The following is a 20,240-nucleotide window of genomic DNA, read 5'->3' on the forward strand; positions in this document are numbered from 1 at the left end:
ACTGTAGATGGATAGATACTGTAGATGGATAGATACTGTAGATGGATAGATACTGTAGATGGATAGATACTATAGATGGATAGATACTGTAGATGGATAGATACTATAGATGGATAGATACTGTAGATGGATAGATACTGTAGATGGATAGATACTGTAGATGGATAGATACTGTAGATGGATAGATACTATAGATGGATAGATACTGTAGATGGATAGATACTGTAGATGGATAGATACTATAGATGGATAGATACTGTAGATGGATAGATACTATAGATGGATAGATACTATAGATGGATAGATACTATAGATGGATACTGTAGATGGATAGATACTGTAGATGGATAGATACTATAGATGGATAGATACTGTAGATGGATAGATACTATAGATGGATAGATACTGTAGATGGATAGATACTATAGATGGATAGATACTGTAGATGGATAGATACTATAGATGGATAGATACTATAGATGGATACTGTAGATGGATAGATACTGTAGATGGATAGATACTATAGATGGATAGATACTGTAGATGGATAGATACTATAGATGGATAGATACTATAGATGGATAGATACTATAGATGGATAGATACTATAGATGGATAGATACTGTAGATGGATAGATACTATAGATGGATAGATACTGTAGATGGATAGATACTGTAGATGGATAGATACTGTAGATGGATAGATACTATAGATGGATAGATACTATAGATGGATAGATACTGTAGATGGATAGATACTGTAGATGGATAGATACTGTAGATGGATAGATACTGTAGATGGATAGATACTATAGATGGATAGATACTATAGATGGATAGATACTATAGATGCATAGATACTGTAGATGGATAGATACTGTAGATGGATAGATACTGTAGATGGATAGATACTGTAGATGGATAGATACTGTAGATGGATAGATACTATAGATGGATAGATACTGTAGATGGATAGATACTGTAGATGGATAGATACTGTAGATGGATAGATACTGTAGATGGATAGATACTATAGATGGATAGATACTATAGATGGATAGATACTATAGATGGATAGATACTATAGATGGATAGATACTGTAGATGGATAGATACTATAGATGGATAGATACTGTAGATGGATAGATACTATAGATGGATAGATACTATAGATGGATAGATACTATAGATGGATAGATACTATAGATGGATAGATACTGTAGATGGATAGATACTATAGATGGATAGATACTATAGATGGATAGATACTATAGATGGATAGATACTGTAGATGGATAGATACTATAGATGGATAGATACTATAGATGGATAGATACTGTAGATGGATAGATACTGTAGATAGATACTGTAGATAGATACTGTAGATGGATAGATACTATAGATGGATAGATACTATAGATGGATAGATACTGTAGATGGATAGATACTATAGATGGATAGATACTGTAGATGGATAGATACTGTAGATGGATAGATACTGTAGATGGATAGATACTATAGATGGATAGATACTGTAGATGGATAGATACTGTAGATGGATAGATACTATAGATGGATAGATACTATAGATGGATAGATACTGTAGATAGATAGATACTGTAGATGGATAGATACTATAGATGGATAGATACTATAGATGGATAGATACTATAGATGGATAGATACTATAGATGGATAGATACTGTAGATGGATAGATACTATAGATGGATAGATACTATAGATGGATAGATACTGTAGATGGATAGATACTATAGATGGATAGATACTATAGATGGATAGATACTATAGATGGATAGATACTATAGATGGATAGATACTGTAGATGGATAGATACTATAGATGGATAGATACTATAGATGGATAGATACTGTAGATAGATACGATAGATAGATAGATACTGTAGATAGATAGATACTGTAGATAGATACGATAGATAGATAGATACTGTAGATAGATAGATACTGTAGATAGATACGGTAGATAGATAGATACTGTAGATAGATAGATACTGTAGATAGATACGATAGATAGATAGATACTGTAGATGGATAGATACTATAGATGGATAGATACTATAGATGGATAGATACTGTAGATAGATAGATACTGTAGATAGATACGATAGATAGATACTGTAGATAGATACTGTAGATAGATAGATAGATAGATACTGTAGATAGATACTGTGGATAGATAGATGGATAGATACTGTAGATAGATACGATAGATAGATAGATACTGTAGATAGATAGATACTGTAGATAGATACTGTAGATGGATAGATACTATAGATGGATAGATACTATAGATGGATAGATACTATAGATGGATAGATACTGTAGATAGATAGATACTGTAGATAGATACGATAGATAGATAGATACTGTAGATAGATAGATAGATAGATAGATACTGTAGATAGATACTGTAGATAGATAGATACTGTAGATAGATAGATACTGTAGATAGATAGATACTGTAGATAGATAGATACTGTAGATAGATACTGTAGATAGATACTGTAGATAGATACTGTAGATAGATAGATAGATACTGTAGATAGATACTGTGGATAGATAGATACTGTAGATAGATAGATAGATAGATTGTGCCTGTGTGTTTGTGCTATGGACAGACAGCCAGCCAGACAGACACAGGAATTGTTGTGCAACTACTGTTGTCATTTATTTTAATAAGGAGCTGTGTTCCAAAACTTCAATGCCAGTTTCATTGGTGTTCTAGTGCCAGTGACACATTTTCACTGGTTTGATTTCACACACCAACAAAGCATTATCGTGCCAATGCTCCAGCACACAAGTCACCTTAGTTTGGAACTATGTACTGTACATTTGGCATATGTGTTCTCTCTTACAGCACTGGAGAATCTCAAATAAGGTTATCCCCCTTGTTGCCAGGAAGAGCATTTAATGAGATCTAACCTGCCCTGCTTCAGTCAACACACGCATGCACACTTGTAAAAACACACATACCATGTACACACCAAGTACACATAGTTATATACACATGCACTACACTTACACACACACAATTACATAACATTTCAGTCCATTTCATCTGTGTATTTTTACGGTAACACTGTTAAAAGACACCAACCTTCGCCTATGGAATTGTGTAATCATCAACATCACATTTATTTCCACTGAAAAACATTTAGACACAAACAATCACAGCTCAGTGCCCTTAGTAGTGATTAGTAGGTGTGTGATTTGTGTGTGTTATGTCCCGTATGGTTCTGGGACATGACATGCACAGCCACTCAAGCTCAGTAATAGATCCCTGTTTTTATGACCTCAGATGAGGCGAGGGACTGTGTGTGTGCAGTATCTGTAAGTGAGTGTGTGTGTGTCTGTGCATATATGTGTGTGCTCAGGTTTGTGTGTGTATGTGTATGCCTATGTGTGTGTGTGTGTGTGTGTGTGTGTGTGTGTGTGTGTGTGTGTGTGTGCCTGTGTGCCTGTGTGTTTGTGCATATATATGTGTGTGTGTGTGTGTCCATCCATCCATCCAGTACCCATCCAGGGTCTATCCGTAGGCTCAAGGCATGTGTGTGATGGTGAAGGAATGGTCATAAAAGTTAATAGCTTAATAAATTGTGACCCATAAACGGCAGCTCCGTCCCGGAGGATGAACGGATGTGACGGATTAGACCTGAGACAGGACCTGCACAGGAAAGGACAGAAAGGACACACACACAAACGGATAGATTGATGGATCAACCCGGCCGAGAGACATAGAGATACAGATACAAGGAATCAGGGAACTGTACAGAGTTCTATTAGAAGTCGTGACTGGTCCTGTGATATATACTGTATGGGCAGTGAGGTTAAACCAGAGGAGAGAGGCAGCACCGGATGCCTTTTATAACGGTTTACATAAAACTGCACTTGAATCCTCTCCCAGCCCAAGAAAGGTAGTGCTCTCCCTCTTCTGGCCTTCTTCGGTAAGTACATCTTTGTATTCTACGCATGCCGACCTTGGAATAGTGAAATATAATCGCTTTGGGGCAATGCTTTGGACTGAACTTTTTTTATAAACAGTCAATTGTTCTTTTTAGTGTTACTTTTCAAGTGGACACATGTCTATTGGATCTAGTGAGAAGTCTATTGGATCTAGTGAGAAGTCTATTGGAGCTAGTGAGAAGTCTATTGGAGCCAGTGAGAAGTCTATTGGAGCTAGTGAGAAGTCTATTGGAGCTAGTGAGAATTCTATTGGAGCTAGTGAGAAGTCTATTGGATCTAGTGAGAATTCTATTGGAGCTAGTGAGAAGTCTATTGGAGCTAGTGAGAAGTCTATTGGAGCTAGTGAGAAGTCTATTGGAGCTAGTGAGAAGTCTATTGGAGCTAGTGAGAAGTCTATTGGAGCTAGTGAGAAGTCTATTGGAGCTAGTGAGAAGTCTATTGGAGCTAGTGAGAAGTCTATTGGAGCTAGTGAGAAGTCTATTGGAGCTGAGCTAGTGAGAAGTCTATTGGAGCTGAGCTAGTGAGAAGTCTATTGGAGCTGAGCTAGTGAGAAGTCTATTGGAGCTGAGCTAGTGAGAAGTCTATTGGAGCTAGTGAGAAGTCTATTGGAGCTAGTGAGAAGTCTATTGGAGCTAGTGAGAAGTCTATTGGAGCTGAGCTAGTGAGAAGTCTATTGGAGCTGAGCTAGTGAGAAGTCTATTGGAGCTGAGCTAGTGAGAAGTCTATTGGAGCTGAGCTAGTGAGAAGTCTATTGGAGCTGAGCTAGTGAGAAGTCTATTGGAGCTGAGCTAGTGAGAAGTCTATTGGAGCTAGTGAGAAGTCTATTGGAGCTGAGCTAGTGAGTGAGCTAAGTCTATTGGAGCTGAGCTAGTGAGAAGTCTATTGGAGCTGAGCTAGTGATTGAGTCTATTGAGAGTCTGAGCTGAGCTAGTGAGAAGTCTATTGGAGCTGAGCTAGTGAGAAGTCTATTGGAGCTGAGCTAGTGAGAAGTCTATTGGAGCTGAGCTAGTGAGAAGTCTGTGTGGAGCTGAGCTAGTGAGAAGTCTATTGGAGCTGAGCTAGTGAGAAGTCTATTGGAGCTGTAAAAAGAAAAAGGGGGGGGGTCGGAACAAATCGAACTGAAGAGGAATATATTATGCATTTGAAAACTATTCAGACCCCTTAACTTTTTCCACATTTTGTTACATTACAGCCTTATTCTAAAATTGATTTATTAAAAATAAAAAACAGAAATACCTTATTTGCGTAAGTATTCAGACCCTTTTCTATGAGACTCATTTGATTTACAGAAATTTGCAGAAATGTATTAATGTCTGTTTTTGCTTTGTCATTATGGGGTATTGTGTGTAGATTGATGAGAGAAAATAAACAATAAAAAAAAAATAGAATAAGGCTGTAACGTTACAAAATGTGGAAAAAGTCAAGAGGTCTCAACAATTTTCATAATGCACCGTATTTTATTTGGATGTTGTAGCGTCACTTGCATTTGTGAGGGATAACTTGGCTATAACTGTGGTCTTGGTAGAGGCCCTCAACTTAATACCACCTGTGCAGTGAGTTATGGGAACAGATACAGTGGGTCTTTAGTATTTATTCAGCCACCAATTGTGCAAGTTCTCCCACTTAAAAAGATGAGAGAGGCCTGTAATTGTCATCATAGGTACACTTCAACTATGACAGACAAAATGAGAAAAGAAAAATCCATTAAATCACATTGTAGGATTTTGAATGAATTTATTTCCAAATTATGGTGGAAAATACGTATTTGGTCACCTACAAACAAGCAAGATTTCTGGCTCTCACAGACCTGTAACTTCTTCTTTAAGAGGCTCCTCTGTCCTCCACTCGTTACCTGTATTAATGGCACCTGTTTGAACTTGTTATCAGTATAAAAGACACCTGTCCACAACCTCAAACAGTCACACTCCAAACTCCACTATGGCCAAGATCAAAGAGCTGTCAAAGGATACCAGAAACAAAATTGTAGACCTGCACCAGGCTGGGAAGACTGAATCTGCAATAAGTAAGCAGCTTGGTTTGTAGAAATCAACTGTGGGAGCAATTATTAGGAAATGGAAGACATACAAGACCACTGATAATCTCCCTCAATCTGGGGCTCCAAATCAAATTTTATTTGTCACATACACATGGTTAGCAGATGTTAAATGCGAGTGTAGCGAAATGCTTGTGCTTCTAGTTCCGACAATGCAGTGATAACCAACAAGTAATCTAACTAACAATTCCAAAACTACTGTCTTATACACAGTGTAAGGGGATAAGGAATATGTACATAAGGATATATGAATGAGTGATGGTACAGAGCAGCATACAGTAGATGGTATCGAGTACAGTATATCCACGCAAGATCTCACCCCGTGGGGTCAAAATGATCGCAAGAACGGTGAGCAAAAATCCCAGAACCACACGGGGGGACCTAGTGAATGACCTGCAGAGAGCTGGGACCAAAGTAACAAAGCCTACCATCAGCAAGGGCATTGAAGATGAAACATGGCTAGGTCTTTCAGCATGACAATGATCCCAAACACAACGCCAGGGCAACGAAGGAGTGGCTTCGTAAGAAGCATTTCAAGGTCCTGGAGTGGCCTAGCCAGTCTCCAGATCTCAACCCCATAGAAAATCTTTGGAGGGAGTTGAAAGTCCGTGTTGCCCAGCAACAGCCCCCAAACATCACTGCTCTAGAGGAGATATGCATGAAGGAATGGGGCAAAATACCAGCAACAGTGTGTGAACACCTTGTGAAGACTTACAGAAAACGTTTGACCTCTGTCATTGCCAACAAAGGGTATTTAACAAAGTATTGAGATAAACTTTTGTTATTGACCAAATACTTATTTTCCACCATAATTTGCAAATAAATTAATAAAAAATCACACAATGTGATTTTCTGGATTTTTTTTTCTCATTTTCTCACTCATAGTTGAAGTGTACCTATGATGAAAACTAAAGGCCCCTCTCATCTTTTTAAGTGGGAGAACTTGCACAATTGGTGGCTGACTAAATACGTTTTTGCCCCACTGTATGCTCTTGGGTCGACTTCATCTCTGTTACTACAATGACTTTAGATGTATCTCTCATCTATGGTCGTTTACATTGGTGAGGCTGAGAGATGAGTTATTAGTTAGAAATGGAAGACAAGGACAAAGCCATTGGCCATGCAGGCAGCATGCTTCATAATAACACTGGTTGTGCCTCATCATTGGGCTTTAACAGCCCACTAATACAAATGCAATTAACCTCAACGACCATCAAGGGGATACAGTAATTGACTGTTAACATTTGCTGTCTGGCCAAGGTTTTGGAGTTTCTAATTAACATTATCAGTAATGATGCGATTAGGCTGCGGCTCCCGTCACAATGAAAACAACCGAGAAGCTGTAATGTAATTATTTTTTCGAGATGTAGCCTACAAAGCATCATCTATGAGGCTGAGATCTCATCATTCCTTTTTTTGGCTGTGTTTATTGTTGTAAAACTTCCGTCTGCCTCATTGTGCTTGCTAGTATAGGCCGAATGCTTTCTCTTATGACTATGATATGGACAGGAATGATGATGCACTACTGTGCTCACCTGTATTTCTCTGTATAAGCAACTTTTGAAATGCATGTCTTTTTATTGTGCCATATACTGTATACGAAAATGAAACATCTTTCTATGAAAGATTCATTGAAAGACATGCATAGAAAAGAGAACATTGGAGCAGGTGAGATGATGTAATTCTCAGTCCAGTCACCTTGTTTTTAACCTCGGCTATTGGTGCTGAGCTGTGAAATCTATATACACACCTCGCAATCTCCTGTTCCGTCACTGAAACAGTAGCTCCATAATGGGCGCCAATAAAACATGAGAACAGTACGGGTGCCGGGTGTGAGGGTTCTTCAGGAATATCTAGCAGTAATTGAGCTCACAGGTCTGGCAGAATTTCACTGCTCGCCTGCCCATGTGGCACAAACCACAAAGGGACTTCCTCGCCCCTGGTTGACTCTGTCTCACAGCCATATCATTCTGCTCTGTCAGGTGCTGGAGGACATGTCCTACCAGTGGGAAGTCCCACTCTGAAGAGGGTAGGTTGGGAAACAGTTTGTGGCACTCAGGGCATTGGCCGTGTGACTGCCCGTCCTCACAGTAGCAATCCCTCTCAATGGTGCTCATGCACAGGTCACATGTGAAGTGGCCACAGAGGAGAGGGAATATTCTTTAGAGGCCTATGGCACATGATGGGCAGTGTAGGTGAGAGACTAGCATGGGCAAAAATGTTCTCCTTGCGAGTTGTTGATGCACAAGATGCTGGCAATCTGAGCTGAAATTGAAATGCAGCCCATCTATTTATGTAGGCTGTTTTTCATGAAAAAGCCTACAGCTTCAAACAAGATCCACATACAGTATAATTTTTTTGTATTTTTAACTTAAAATGTCATCTTTATTTAACGAGGCAAGTCAGTTAAGAACAAATTCTTATTTACAATGGCAGCCTACCCCAGCCAAACCCGGACGAAGCTGTGCCAATTGTGCGCCGCCCTATGGGACTCCCAATCATGGTCGGATGTGATACAGTCTGGATTCGAACCAGGGATTGTAGTGACCCCTCTTGCACGGAGATGCAGTGCCTTAGACCGGGCACAGCGAGTGGTGCAACGGGTGAAAAAAAACCATTAATGGAAGCCCATTAATTATTTTTGAATGAAGGAGCGGGGGACCGGTTGGCGATGTGATCATGGGCAAGGGACATAAACAGAGCGGTACCAACTTTGGAGAAAACTGAACTGTATGTAAATACTCCGAAAGATCGCATTTTTATTGAAGCGCACTATTTTCCAAACCCTATTGAATTGGCTGTTGATACCTAGCTCAAACTAGCTTGCTTGCTTGCTAGCACCAACATTAGGGTACTAAGGGGTAACTAGCCCCCCCTAAGAACAATGTCTAATTGCTAACACAAAAAAAATCAACGTTTGTAACTCTCTTACGGTCTGCTATTGCACAATTCTAATTTGTACCTGTAGGTCACAAATAAAGCTATCCCCAGTCAAATTGAAGCAGTCACACTGTAAAATGTAGCCTATCAAAGTCCTTATACAATTCTAGGCATACTAGGTTATGAGGCAGCCAGACAGGACATCACACATTATTGTCCTCACATATAGAAAGAAGACACATATACTGTAGATTCTAAAACAAGTCTTTATTGGTCAATGTACAGAAAGTGCTGCTGTGACCACCAAAGAGAAGAAAAAAAAAAACCTTTACAAAAACAAAAATAAATGAAACATATATATAAAATAACTGTCTTTAACTGTTTTGACACAGTTATATGCAAAAGTTTATTTTTACTCCTCTATGACACACTTGGTGTAAAGATGGGGTGAAACAAGGCAATGGGAAAGGCTCGTCTCACGATGATGACATCACAACCACAGGCATTAAGGCCAACGGGGAAGAGTTCTAACCACTGCTACAGACATAAACATGTAACGGATGCAGAGTTTAGAGTGGCATTCTGGGAAAATCAAGGGGTCAGAAAGGAGTTGGCTAGATTCAGCTACAGCAGCGCTGTTACAGGCCACCAGAGAATGAGCGTGAGGATCAATAGTTTCTGGTTTCTTACAGTGGCACTCCCGACAGAGGTGGTTTATCATAGAACAACAACAACATGAGAGGGTATCTCAATAGTCAGAAGTGGATTCCTCTCTTTGTCTCCTTTCCTTAATCTATATGGACATGAAGTGAGCTGGTGAAAGCAAAATTTGGGTAGGCAATGGAACCCATCAGTTTGCTTTCACCTTACCGGTGTTTTTTCGATGGGCATGTGAAGGAAAGGAGACAAGGTGACATGTGAAGGAAAGGAGACAAGGTGAAGAAGACAATTCAGCCCTTTGAGATGCACCCAGGCAGCCCATTTTGGGGTTTTCCACTAATTGATCATTTGACCAATCATATCTTTTCATATCAGATATTTTTCAGAGCTGATCTGATTGGTCAAAATACCAATCAATATATATACAATGATTTAACACAGAAATTCCAAGTGTTGAAAGGTGCCATGTGCAGAAATTGCTCCATTTCCTGGTTTATAAAATTTGCCTAATTTCATTGTGAAGAGAATCATTTTACCATCTAAACCGCTTTGAAATGTATTTTCCATAACCAAACATATCGTATTTTCAGCTTTTTGAAGCTGCTGTACAAAACCAAAAGTAAAAGATGCAAAAACAAAACTTAAGAACGGGAAGCATAGAAAAAGTGCACATAGAACTGAACTACCGCTTCTTAGACTTGCTTTCAATGAGTGACAGCTCCATAACTCATATTTCTATGTGAATTTGGTTGTGTCCCCAAAAATGGTCTGCCTGTGTAAAGACAGCCAAAGAGAATGTGATAAATTGTCTCTGCCCAGGCTAAAAATGCCAACCTGTCAAACCGAGAATAGGGATTTCGTATGATGTTGCCCTCAGGTGGTGACTAAAGGGATAGTTCACCCCAAAATGAGCTGTCAGACCCATACATTTTAAACAACACATGGCATAAAACATTTACACAACTTATGGACTTTATACCACTTTTGATGTATAAAAACAACAGACAAACTTTATTATGGGGTTAACTATCCTGTTAAGTGTCTATTCTCAGGCCCTCATCTCAGGCTAAGAAGTAGATGGACACAAGTCAACGGAAAATACAGATAGAGGCATGACCATGAGTGCTGATCTAAGATCAGTTTAGCATTTTCCTTTCTAACGGTTAAAGTTAGGGGAAGGAGGGTAAGCTGATCCTAGATCTGTGGTTAGGAGAAACTAAACTACTCAAAATGCCCTGCCTCTGATGCAAGCAAGTTTAAACATACAGTTTGAAGAGAGGTAGGTGGGAGACAATGGGCTCGATTCAATCCGTAGCGCTGAAGATCTGCGCTATAGTGCGATTGGTAAAGGTAATTGAGCCATCCTATGCAGTGAACATTGCCTTTACATCTGTTGCATATTGAAGCGCAGGTCTTCAACGCCACGGATTGAACCAAGCCCAAGGTGAATGATAGTTCAGCTACACTACTTGCTATATTCACGAGGGATTTATAAAAACATACAGGAACTTCTCTTGGTTTCATATGTCCAAGAACATGAACCAGGCAGACAGAAAGCCTATCAAAAATGTTCAAAATTAGTTTTGTAAATACATTGGCTCTTAAAATACCTTAAATAAATTAAATATGCTAATGATAATTTTATTTGTAAGTCCATTTTTCAGAAGACCTCAAATATATTTCCAAGATTTCAAATGAATGAAATACAATCTCAAAATCCAAAGAAATGCATAATTTTGTATTAATGCAAAAGAAGGTATTTACAATGAATGCATTCAACGATCTTTTTGTATTAGTAACTCAACAGCAATTGAGGAAGAGAAGAGGAAAATGTGCTGTCCAATGTTTCGTGCCCAAACCCAGAAATAATGAAACACAGATGAACGAGCCATTGGATATAAGGTGGAAATGTGCTTGTGCAACTGAATTTTCAATTGGCCCTACCTATTGTGTTGTCAATGGTGGTTTTAAATAGGGACTATTAGTTACACCAAAATATGAGAAAATAAGCTCCACTGGTTAGTCAGAAAACAATTAAACCTTGTGTGTAATGCCTTATTTTGACCAGAAGAGAGCGACATTGGACATAAAACATTGGACAGTGGCAAACTTGATGGGTCGCTGTTTTCACAACTGATTGACTGACTTTCAGCAAATTCTGTATATGTAGGTGTGTGTGTGTATGTGCATGTGTGCATGTGTGCATGTGTGCATGTGTGCATGTGTGAAACATTAATATGTTATCGAAGAGCTATCCCATTCCAGCTTGCTCTTCAGCTTGCTCTCCTTCACTTCCTTCTCGTCGTCCTCCTCTTCCTCTGTTTCATCACTGTCGTCAGACTCTGCACTCGTGATGTCGCCTACCTGTTCATCTTCCTCTTCCTCATTTACCTCCTCCTCCACCGTCTGAGGCTCTCCGACGTTCTACGGGAAAGAACACAGTGGAACAGAGAATTACTCTTCCAATATGTAGAAGACACTGAAAATACTGTAACTTAAGGGCGTGTCTGTAAAAACATCCAAAATGACTCATTCAAGGCAGAGAGTTGGGGCACTCAACAAAAATGGGAGAGATGTATTTATTTTTGCTCAGTTGAATCCATTGTTCAAGATGAGAAGTACAGGTGAATGACATGATGTCAAGCTGACATCTTCCTCAGTGTTACCTGCATTGCACTTAGCTCCTATTTATAGTGGTTTACTGACACACAGCAATGTAAATAACATGATTCAAGGTGAATGGCAAATAATAGCACAAAATAATCATAGGAACAATCTTAGACACCATGGATCCTAATATTAAGGGTAATAGAAAGTGAAGAATAATTTCTCTCTCATTTCTATTACCCTACATGTTTTAGGGTCTCTGTACCGCCGCTTTCACAGACACCCGAATATTTGTGTTACAGAAGGAATTTTAAATGGATTACATTTAGATTGTTGAATTTTAAATGGATTACATTTAGATTGTTGAATTTTAAATGGATTACATTTAGATTGTTGAATTTTAAATGGATTACATTTAGATTGTTGAATTTTAAATGGATTACATTTAGATTGTTGAATTTTAAATGGATTACATTTAGATTGTTGAATTTTAAATGGATTACATTTAGATTGTTGAATTTTAAATGGATTACATTTAGATTGTTGAATTTTAAATGGACTACATTTAGATTGTTGAATTTTAAATGGATTACATTTAGATTGTTGAATTTTAAATGGATTACATTTAGATTGTTGAATTTTAAATGGATTACATTTAGATTGTTGAATTTTAAATGGATTACATTTAGATTGTTGAATTTTAAATGGACTACATTTAGATTGTTGAATTTTAAATGGATTACATTTAGATTGTTGAATTTTAAATGGATTACATTTAGATTGTTGAATTTTAAATGGATTACATTTAGATTGTTGAATTTTAAATGGACTACATTTAGATTGTTGAATTTTAAATGGATTACATTTAGATTGTTGAATTTTAAATGGATTACATTTAGATTGTTGAATTTTAAATGGATTACATTTAGATTGTTGAATTTTAAATGGATTACATTTAGATTGTTGAATTTTAAATGGATTACATTTAGATTGTTGAATTTTAAATGGACTACATTTAGATTGTTGAATTTTAAATGGATTACATTTAGATTGTTGAATTTTAAATGGAATTGTTGAATTTTAAATGGATTACATTTAGATTGTTGAATTTTAAATGGACTACATTTAGATTGTTGAATTTTAAATGGATTACATTTAGATTGTTGAATTTTAAATGGATTACATTTAGATTGTTGAATTTTAAATGGATTACATTTAGATTGTTGAATTTTAAATGGACTACATTTAGATTGTTGAATTTTAAATGGATTACATTTAGATTGTTGAATTTTAAATGGACTACATTTAGATTGTTGAATTTTAAATGGATTACATTTAGATTGTTGAATTTTAAATGGATTACATTTAGATTGTTGAATTTTAAATGGATTACATTTAGATTGTTGAATTTTAAATGGATTACATTTAGATTGTTGAATTTTAAATGGATTACATTTAGATTGTTGAATTTTAAATGGATTACATTTAGATTGTTGAATTTTTACCACTGACATTTTTTTTTTTACCAATGAATTAAAAATGAAAAGCTGAAATGTCTTCAGTCAATAAGTATTCAACCCCTTTGTTATGGCAAGACTAAATAAGTCCAGGAGTAAAAATGTGCTTCATAAATTGCATGGATTTTTTGAATGGCTCTCTGTACCCCAAATACAATTAATGACCTGTAAGGTCCCTCAGTCAAGCAGTGAGTTTCAAACACAGATTCAACCACAAAGGCCAGGGAGTTTTTTTTTATTATTTTTTTTATTTTATTCCTCGCACCTATTGGTAAATGGTGACTTTAAAACATTTACAGAATTCAATGTCTGAGAAAGTGAGAGTGGAAGGAAGCCTGTACAGAATAAAAATATTCCAAAACATGCAGTAATACTGCAAAAAATGTGGCAAAGCAATTCACCTTTTGTCCTGAATACAAAGTGTTATGTTTGGGGCAAATCCAATACAACACATTACTGAATACCACTCTCCAAATATTATAATCGTTAAGGACTGGGTCATTTTTCAGGAATAAAAAAGAAGTGGAATGGAGATAAGCACAGGCAACATCCTAGAGGAAAACCTGCTTCTCTCTGCTTTCCACCAGACACTGTGAGATTCATTCACCTTTCAGCAGAACAATTACCTAAAACATAAGGCCAAATCTACACTGGAGTTGTTTACCAAGAAGACAGTGAATGTTCCTGAGTGGCCGAGGTACAGTTTTAATCTACTTGAAGATCTATGGCAAAACTTGAAAATGGCTGTCTAGCAATGATCAACAACCAATTTGACAGAGCTTTGTTAGCTAGCTAGAAACGTATTGTTTAAGAAGGTTTGAATCCTAAGCAACTTGCATACACATTGTTTGAAGTACAATAGACCGACATAGCTGTAGTAGGTAACTGTAGTAGGTCAAAGCTGTGTGCTGGAAAACCTTGGTAGAGCATGGGTGGAATAGGCATTGTGGTGCTGGAAAACCTTGGTAGAGCATGGGTGGAGTAGACCTTGTGATGCTGGAAAACCTTGGTAGAGCATGGGTGGAATAGGCATTGTGGTGCTGGAAAACCTTGGTAGAGCATGGGTGGAATAGGCATTGTGGTGCTGGAAAACCTTGGTAGAGCATGGGTGGAGTAGACCTTGTGATGCTGGAACCTCCTTGGTAGAGCATGGGTGGAGTAGACCTTGTGATGCTGGAAAACCTTGGTAGAGCATGGGTGGAGTAAACCTTGTGATGCTGGAAAACCTTGGTAGAGCATGGGTGGAATAGGCATTGTGGTGCTGGAAAACCTTGGTAGAGCATGGGTGGAGTAGACCTTGTGATGCTGGAAAACCTTGGTAGAGCATGGGTGGAGTAGACCTTGTGATGCTGGAAAACCTTGGTAGAGCATGGGTGGAGTAGACCTTGTGATGCTGGAAAACCTTGGTAGAGCATGGGTGGAGTAGACCTTGTGGTGCTGGCAAAACCTTGGTGCTGGAAAACCTTGCATGGGTGGAGTAGACCTTGTGATGCTGGAAAACCTTGGTAGATGGGTGGAGTAGACATGGGTGGTAGAGCATGGGTAGACCTTGTGATGCTGGAAAACCTTGGTAGAGCATGGGTGGAGTAGACCTTGTGATGCTGGAAAACCTTGGTAGAGCATGGGTGGAGTAGACCTTGTGATGCTGGAAAACCTTGGTAGAGCATGGGTGGAGTAGACCTTGTGATGCTGGAAAACCTTGGTAGAGCATGGGTGGAGTAGACCTTGTGATGCTGGAAAACCTTGGTAGAGCATGGGTGGAGTAGACCTTGTGATGCTGGAAAACCTTGGTAGAGCATGGGTAGAGTAGACCTTGTGATGCTGGAAAACCTTGGTAGAGCATGGGTTGAATAGGCATTGTGGTGCTCACTTGAATTTACTTTCTTTTTGGGCTTCAGACCAATGCCTACTTCTCACCAATCAACAACACCTTGAATTAGTCTTTGACAGTTTTTTCTTGGCAAGCCTTTGTTGAATTTCTGTCATTGTTGTCGAGCACCCCTCCTATTTTTTGTTTGTTGTTGTGCGGAGGCCTACCTGAACACTTAAAAGCTATAGATCAGAAATCATTGATAATATAACTTATCAAAGGACAAAAATAATGTCCTTGCTACAAAACCCAATCCCTAAATATAATACCAAAACAGGTTCAACGTAATAAATGTAATGAAACACATGTAATAAAACCCAGTCACAAATCAACCCTTAGCCATTCCACTAGACCTAGAGTAGGCCTAATCAATCATTCAACTCCTAGCCATTCCACTAGACATAGAGTAGGCCTAATCAATCATTCAACCCCTAGCCATTCCACTAGACATAGAGTAGGCCTAATCAATCATTCAACCCCTAGCCATTACACTAGACCTAGAGTAGGCCTAATCAATCATTCAACCCCTAGCCATTCCACTAGACCTAGAGTAGGCCTAATCAATCATTCAACCCCTAGCCATTCCACTAGACCTAGAGTAGGCCTAATCAATCATTCAACTCCTAGCCATTCCACTAGACATAGAGTAGGCCTAATCAATCATTCAACCCCTAGCCATTCCACTAGACCTAGAGTAGGCCTAATCAATCATTCAACCCCTAGCCATTCCACTAGACCTAGAGTAGGCCTAATCAATCATTCAACCCCTAGCCATTCCACTAGACCTAGAGTAGGCCTAATCAATCATTCAACCCCTAGCCATTCCACTAGACCTAGAGTAGGCCTAATCAATCATTCAACCCCTAGCCATTCCACTAGACCTAGAGTAGGCCTAATCAATCATTCAACCCGTAGCCATTCCACTAGACCTAGAGTAGGCCTAATCAATCATTCAACCCCTAGCCATTCCACTAGACGTAGAGTAGGCCTAATCAATCATTCAACCCCTAGCCATTCCACTAGACCTAGAGTAGGCCTAATCAATCATTCAACCCCTAGCCATTCCACTAGACCTAGAGTAGGCCTAATCAATCATTCAACCCCTAGCCATTCCACTAGACCTAGAGTAGGCCTAATCAATCATTCAACCCCTAGCCATTCCACTAGACCTAGAGTAGGCCTAATCAATCATTCAACCCCTAGCCATTCCACTAGACCTAGAGTAGGCCTAATCAATCATTCAACCACTAGCCATTCCACTAGACATAGAGTAGGCCTAATCAATCATTCAACCCCTAGCCATTCCACTAGACCTAGAGTAGACCTAATCAATCATTCAACCCCTAGCCATTCCACTAGACCTAGAGTAGGCCTAATCAATCATTCAACCCCTAGCCATTCCACTAGACCTAGAGTAGGCCTAATCAATCATTCAACCCCTAGCCATTCCACTAGACCTAGAGTAGGCCTAATCAATCATTCAACCCGTAGCCATTCCACTAGACCTAGAGTAGGCCTAATCAATCATTCAACCCCTAGCCATTCCACTAGACCTAGAGTAGGCCTAATCAATCATTCAACCCCTAGCCATTCCACTAGACATAGAGTAGGCCTAATCAATCATTCAACCCGTAGCCATTCCACTAGACCTAGAGTAGGCCTAATCAATCATTCAACCCCTAGCCATTCCACTAGACCTAGAGTAGGCCTAATCAATCATTCAACCCCTAGCCATTCCACTAGACCTAGAGTAGGCCTAATCAATCATTCAACCCCTAGCCATTCCACTAGACCTAGAGTAGGCCTAATCAATCATTCAACCCCTAGCCATTCCACTAGACCTAGAGTAGGCCTAATCAATCATTCAACCCCTAGCCATTCCACTAGACCTAGAGTAGGCCTAATCAATCATTCAACCCCTAGCCATTCCACTAGACATAGAGTAGGCCTAATCAATCATTCAACCCCTAGCCATTCCACTAGACCTAGAGTAGGCCTAATCAATCATTCAACCCCTAGCCATTCCACTAGACATAGAGTAGGCCTAATCAATCATTCAACCCCTAGCCATTCCACTAGACCTAGAGTAGGCCTAATCAATCATTCAACCCCTAGCCATTCCACTAGACCTAGAGTAGGCCTAATCAATCATTCAACCCCTACACATATTCAGTCAATTCAATAGGTCTCAACAATTCAGATCTTCACAGTGCCTTGGAGTTTATTTTAGTTGACAATGCCCTCTCTGGGAATTCCTTTGTGTAATGTCCTCTCACCTCCATAGGGTTGACTGTGATGGTGAGGGTGGAGTCATCCCAGTCCATCTCTGGGTCCTTGGCTCCATCCTCCTCTCTCTTGGAGCTGTCCTGGTGTGTACTGTGGAGCCTGTAGATGCCTAGCACCACTATACACACCAGGGCGGCGATACAGATCACTACCACGACTGTGGCAGCTGGAGGGGTGCCTGTGGGGGGAGAAATGTGTTTAAAAGATAAGTTCATCTGAAATGACAAAATCACTTCACTGTTTCATTACATTGAAAGTAGTGTATATTAGTATTATTAATGTAATATAAAAAAGTATGGAGGGACTGGCTTTCTGTTCTTGTGGTAAAACCGTAGAAATCTGCTGCCACATTCTTTCCATTGAGTTGTGTCTCTACACTCGGTTCTCTCTGTACACAATAGGGCAGAGATCCCCAGTTCCCTCTGCCATGTGCTTTGTCCTCCCTACCCTTGGGAGGATCACTCAGTCCTGTGTATGTGTGTGTGTGTTTGCCTGTGTGTGACCCCGAGAGAGGGAGGCAGAGACAGCATGTGTCTGTATGATCTGAAGGCTTAGCCTAATCTGGATCCCCCTCCAGTTCAACCAAACACACCCTCAGGTCTTCACCGTGCGTGTGTGTGTGTGTGTGTGTGTGTGTGTGTGTGTGTGTGCGTGCGTGCGTGCGTGCGAACTGCTGGGTGCCTTACCTGAGATGTGGGAATTGACAGAGTGCACCATCAGTGGATGATGCACCGACCGCATGTACTGGGATTGGACAGCCATGTGATTGACATGCTCTACGGGTGCTGCCTTGTGAACGAGGCTAACCTGAGGGCGTGACAAAGAACATATCAGTCAGTATGGAGATGGCACTGATGCAGACAAAGACAGACAGGGATAAAGGGTAAATGGGTCTGGGTGATGAGTGACGGTGCAGAAATGTGGCGAAGAAGGGTGTTCAGGAATGTGATAAAAGGAGAGGGAGGTGTTAAAATAGGTATGAAGACAGAAGAGAGGCAGTGGTGGAAATATGAGAGAATAGAATGTGTGAGTGGGGGTGAAGTAGAAAAGAGAACCGTTTCATCCCTGACCTCCAAGTTAAACTCATTACTGGTGTAGCGTCCATTGAGCTCAGAGCAGGTGAGCCTGAACCTCCTGTTACTCAGGGTCGCCGGGCGCCAGTTCCTGTAGCGCACCTGCCTGAGGGCCTCCTCATAATGGGCCATGGAGTCCACACCTAGGGAAAAAGACAGGAGAAAAGGCATTATTACCAAGGGTGTTCCTGGTGTTCCCAACCAAATATAGATGGTGTCCCCCAGGGCTCAGCACTGGGCCCAGTGTTTTTCTCAAGACACTAATATAAATATCTTGACCTCAATCCCATTGAACATTTGTGGGCAGAACTGAAAAAGCGTGTGCGAGCAAGGAGGCTTACAAACCTGACTCCGTTACACCAGCTCTGTGAGGAAGAATGGGCCAAAATTCACCCATCTTATTGTGGGAAGCTTGTGGAAAACTACCCTAAACGTTTCACCTAAGTTAAACAATTTAAAGGCAATGCTACCAAATACTAATTGAGTGTATGTAAACTTCTGACCCACTGGGAATGTGATGAAATAAATAAAAGCTGAAATAATCACTCTACTATTATTCTGACATTTCACATTCTTAAAATAAAGTGGTGATCCTAACTGATCTAAAACAGGGATTGTTTTACTCTGATTAAATGTCAGGAATTGTGAAAAACTGAGTTTAAATGTATTTGGCTAATGTGTATGTAAACTTCCGACTTCAACTACACGTACCATATATGGATATTCCTGAGGTGGAGTTCGTGGCGTCCAGGTGTTTCCCCATTAGAGAGCTGTGGTGAATCTCCAGACTCTCTTGCTCCGGGTTGAGCTCCTCTCCGATCACCAGGACATCACAGTAATCCAGGTTGTGCATCGCCTCCAGAACACCAGGCCTGTAGACTAAACACATATACACAAACGCACACAAAATTAAACACAGACACGGATGCACAAACACACACTTTTACAACTTGACTACTTGGGATCACATCATGCTGATCAACATGTATCCACGGTAACCGGCCCCTCATCCACCTGCTCTGAATGGCACACCGTCACCCTTGGTTACAGTGCTGGTGATGCGCAGCTCCTTGAAGGGTGCCACGCCCATGACTCCACGCAGGTCGGCGGCAGGCCTGACGAGTTGATCTGAACCAGCGATGGTGATCCGTGGCTCGCTGGGTGGCAGGACCATTACTAAAGCCTTAATGTCTGGGATGGAGATGCATATGTCCTCCCCGAAACACCTGAGCTCCCAGGAGGAGAAGAGAAAAGTAGTAGAAAATAGAGATAGACATTAGTGTATTGACAGA

General features: G+C 39.9%; 1 protein-coding gene across 3 annotated transcripts in view; it reads right to left on the reverse strand.

The window, feature by feature from the left end:
• Positions 1-9,181: 9,181 nt before the first annotated feature.
• Positions 9,182-20,240, reverse strand: part of LOC118372327 (calsyntenin-2) — a 319,613-nt gene continuing 308,554 nt past the window's right edge. For all 3 annotated transcript variants that reach the window (XM_052463497.1, XM_052463496.1, XM_035758176.2), the window contains 6 exons: positions 19,963-20,174; positions 19,660-19,827; positions 18,946-19,091; positions 18,562-18,682; positions 17,866-18,053; positions 9,182-12,019 (listed from right to left, as the gene is read on the reverse strand). In XM_052463497.1, the coding sequence (XP_052319457.1) occupies positions 11,828-12,019; positions 17,866-18,053; positions 18,562-18,682; positions 18,946-19,091; positions 19,660-19,827; positions 19,963-20,174 (1,027 nt within the window). In that variant the 3' untranslated portion in view covers positions 9,182-11,827. The remainder of the gene's footprint in view (positions 12,020-17,865; positions 18,054-18,561; positions 18,683-18,945; positions 19,092-19,659; positions 19,828-19,962; positions 20,175-20,240) is intronic.

Source organism: Oncorhynchus keta, chromosome 15 (assembly GCF_023373465.1).
Source record: "Oncorhynchus keta strain PuntledgeMale-10-30-2019 chromosome 15, Oket_V2, whole genome shotgun sequence".
In the NCBI taxonomy this organism is placed as follows: Eukaryota; Metazoa; Chordata; class Actinopteri; order Salmoniformes; family Salmonidae; genus Oncorhynchus; species Oncorhynchus keta.